Source organism: Phytophthora parasitica (genome assembly GCF_000247585.1).
Source record: "Phytophthora parasitica INRA-310 unplaced genomic scaffold supercont2.22, whole genome shotgun sequence".
Classification (NCBI taxonomy): domain Eukaryota; phylum Oomycota; class Peronosporomycetes; order Peronosporales; family Peronosporaceae; genus Phytophthora; species Phytophthora nicotianae.
Window position 1 is genome coordinate 630629 of NW_008649008.1, and position 1313 is coordinate 631941.

At 52.8% G+C, this 1313-nt stretch overlaps 2 protein-coding genes across 2 annotated transcripts; both read left to right on the plus strand.

The window, feature by feature from the left end:
• Window positions 1-108: 108 nt before the first annotated feature.
• PPTG_22755 (hypothetical protein) lies at window positions 109-429 on the plus strand (the record flags this gene model as incomplete). Its single annotated transcript, XM_008906008.1, has 1 exon — window positions 109-429. The coding sequence occupies one exon, from the start codon at window positions 109-111 to the stop codon at window positions 427-429; it is 321 nt and encodes a 106-aa protein (XP_008904256.1).
• A 322-nt stretch (window positions 430-751) lies between these two features.
• PPTG_10624 (hypothetical protein) lies at window positions 752-1003 on the plus strand (the record flags this gene model as incomplete). The annotated part of the gene is made up of 1 exon (XM_008906009.1): window positions 752-1003. The coding sequence occupies one exon, from the start codon at window positions 752-754 to the stop codon at window positions 1001-1003; it is 252 nt and encodes an 83-aa protein (XP_008904257.1).
• Between the last annotated feature and the right edge of the window lie 310 nt (window positions 1004-1313).

Below are 1313 nucleotides of genomic sequence, written 5' to 3' on the forward strand. Positions count from 1 at the left end.
TTTGGAACAATTCCGTTCTCAAGTACATTTCAGTAACGGCGATATCCACACAGCAAGCCTCCAAACCACGCTCGCCTTTCCCTCAACGACGGTGAGCTGCAGAATGTAATGCACGCCCTGTCAAGACGCGTGGCACAAGATCTGCATCGACAGGACAAGCAGCAACAACGTCTGTCGCCCCCTTCACGTGAACGAGGTATTCAACGACAGCCCCGAATTCCGCCGGCTATCTTCGACCTGATTCCGATTCATAACGGTCTGACCGTGTGCCTTCGGTATTTGTCTGCACTGGGGTGCCCTTTGGGGGCTTCAACACGCTGTGTGTATGGCGCTCGGGCCCACGCCATTCCTGATACATTGGACGCTCGAGTCAAAGGACACATAATTCAACACATGGGTGGACTAAATGAGCGTTTCTCTCATCTCTGAAGCCGCCCAAGCAGCCCTGGACTACGACTGCATGGGCCAAGTCCGGTCCCACATGCTGCATTATACGAGTCCAATCTTCAAGTATTAGAAGAACACATTCCTCGTACAATCCCACCAGTCGGTATCTCGCTCGAGGTAGCTGCACGCGTCCGCGCGTGCTTGTCTTCCCAATTTCGCCGAGAATCCAGCCGCCTCTCAGCAACATGGCACAGAACGCTCGGAATTCAGTCGACCCTCCTCAAAGAGTCAAGTCGCGACATCGGCCAAGCCGAGCAGGAGTGTGTTACCAGATTCGCCACACAGCGGGATCTGACACTAATCGATGTCGAAAGTGGTGACGATCCCCGTCCAAACAAAGGTCTCGATCCAGCTCGACTTTTCCAGCTCTTACAAGGTTACCCGTTGGTTGGTTTGCTATCGTCAATTGTTTGAGACGGAATCCGTCCGGTATGGACATCGAGCCAACCAGTGCGGCGGGCACCGCCTAAAAACCACAATTCGGCACGACAATTTCAGCCTGCACTACTCAAGAGCATCCGCGATGGCCAAGCTCAAGGCAAAATTCTTGTGGTGAATCTATCCATGCTAAACCTCTGAGGTAGCATTCAATGTAGTCCTTTCGGTGCTGTAGAGAAAAAGGATATTGACCCGCAGGTCGAGGTTCGCCCAATCCATGACCTCTCGTTCCCTGAGGCGTCCTCTACCAACGACTACTTCGATTCTGACAGCACTCCGGACATCGCATACACCAGTGTGACTGTCCTCGCACGACGAATTGAGGCTCTAGCTCTAGCTCATCCTGGTATTGTGATCAAGATGCTGAAGGGTGACGTCAAGTCAGCTTTCCGTCATCTCATGCTTCATGCATCACACGTTCGCTGGAT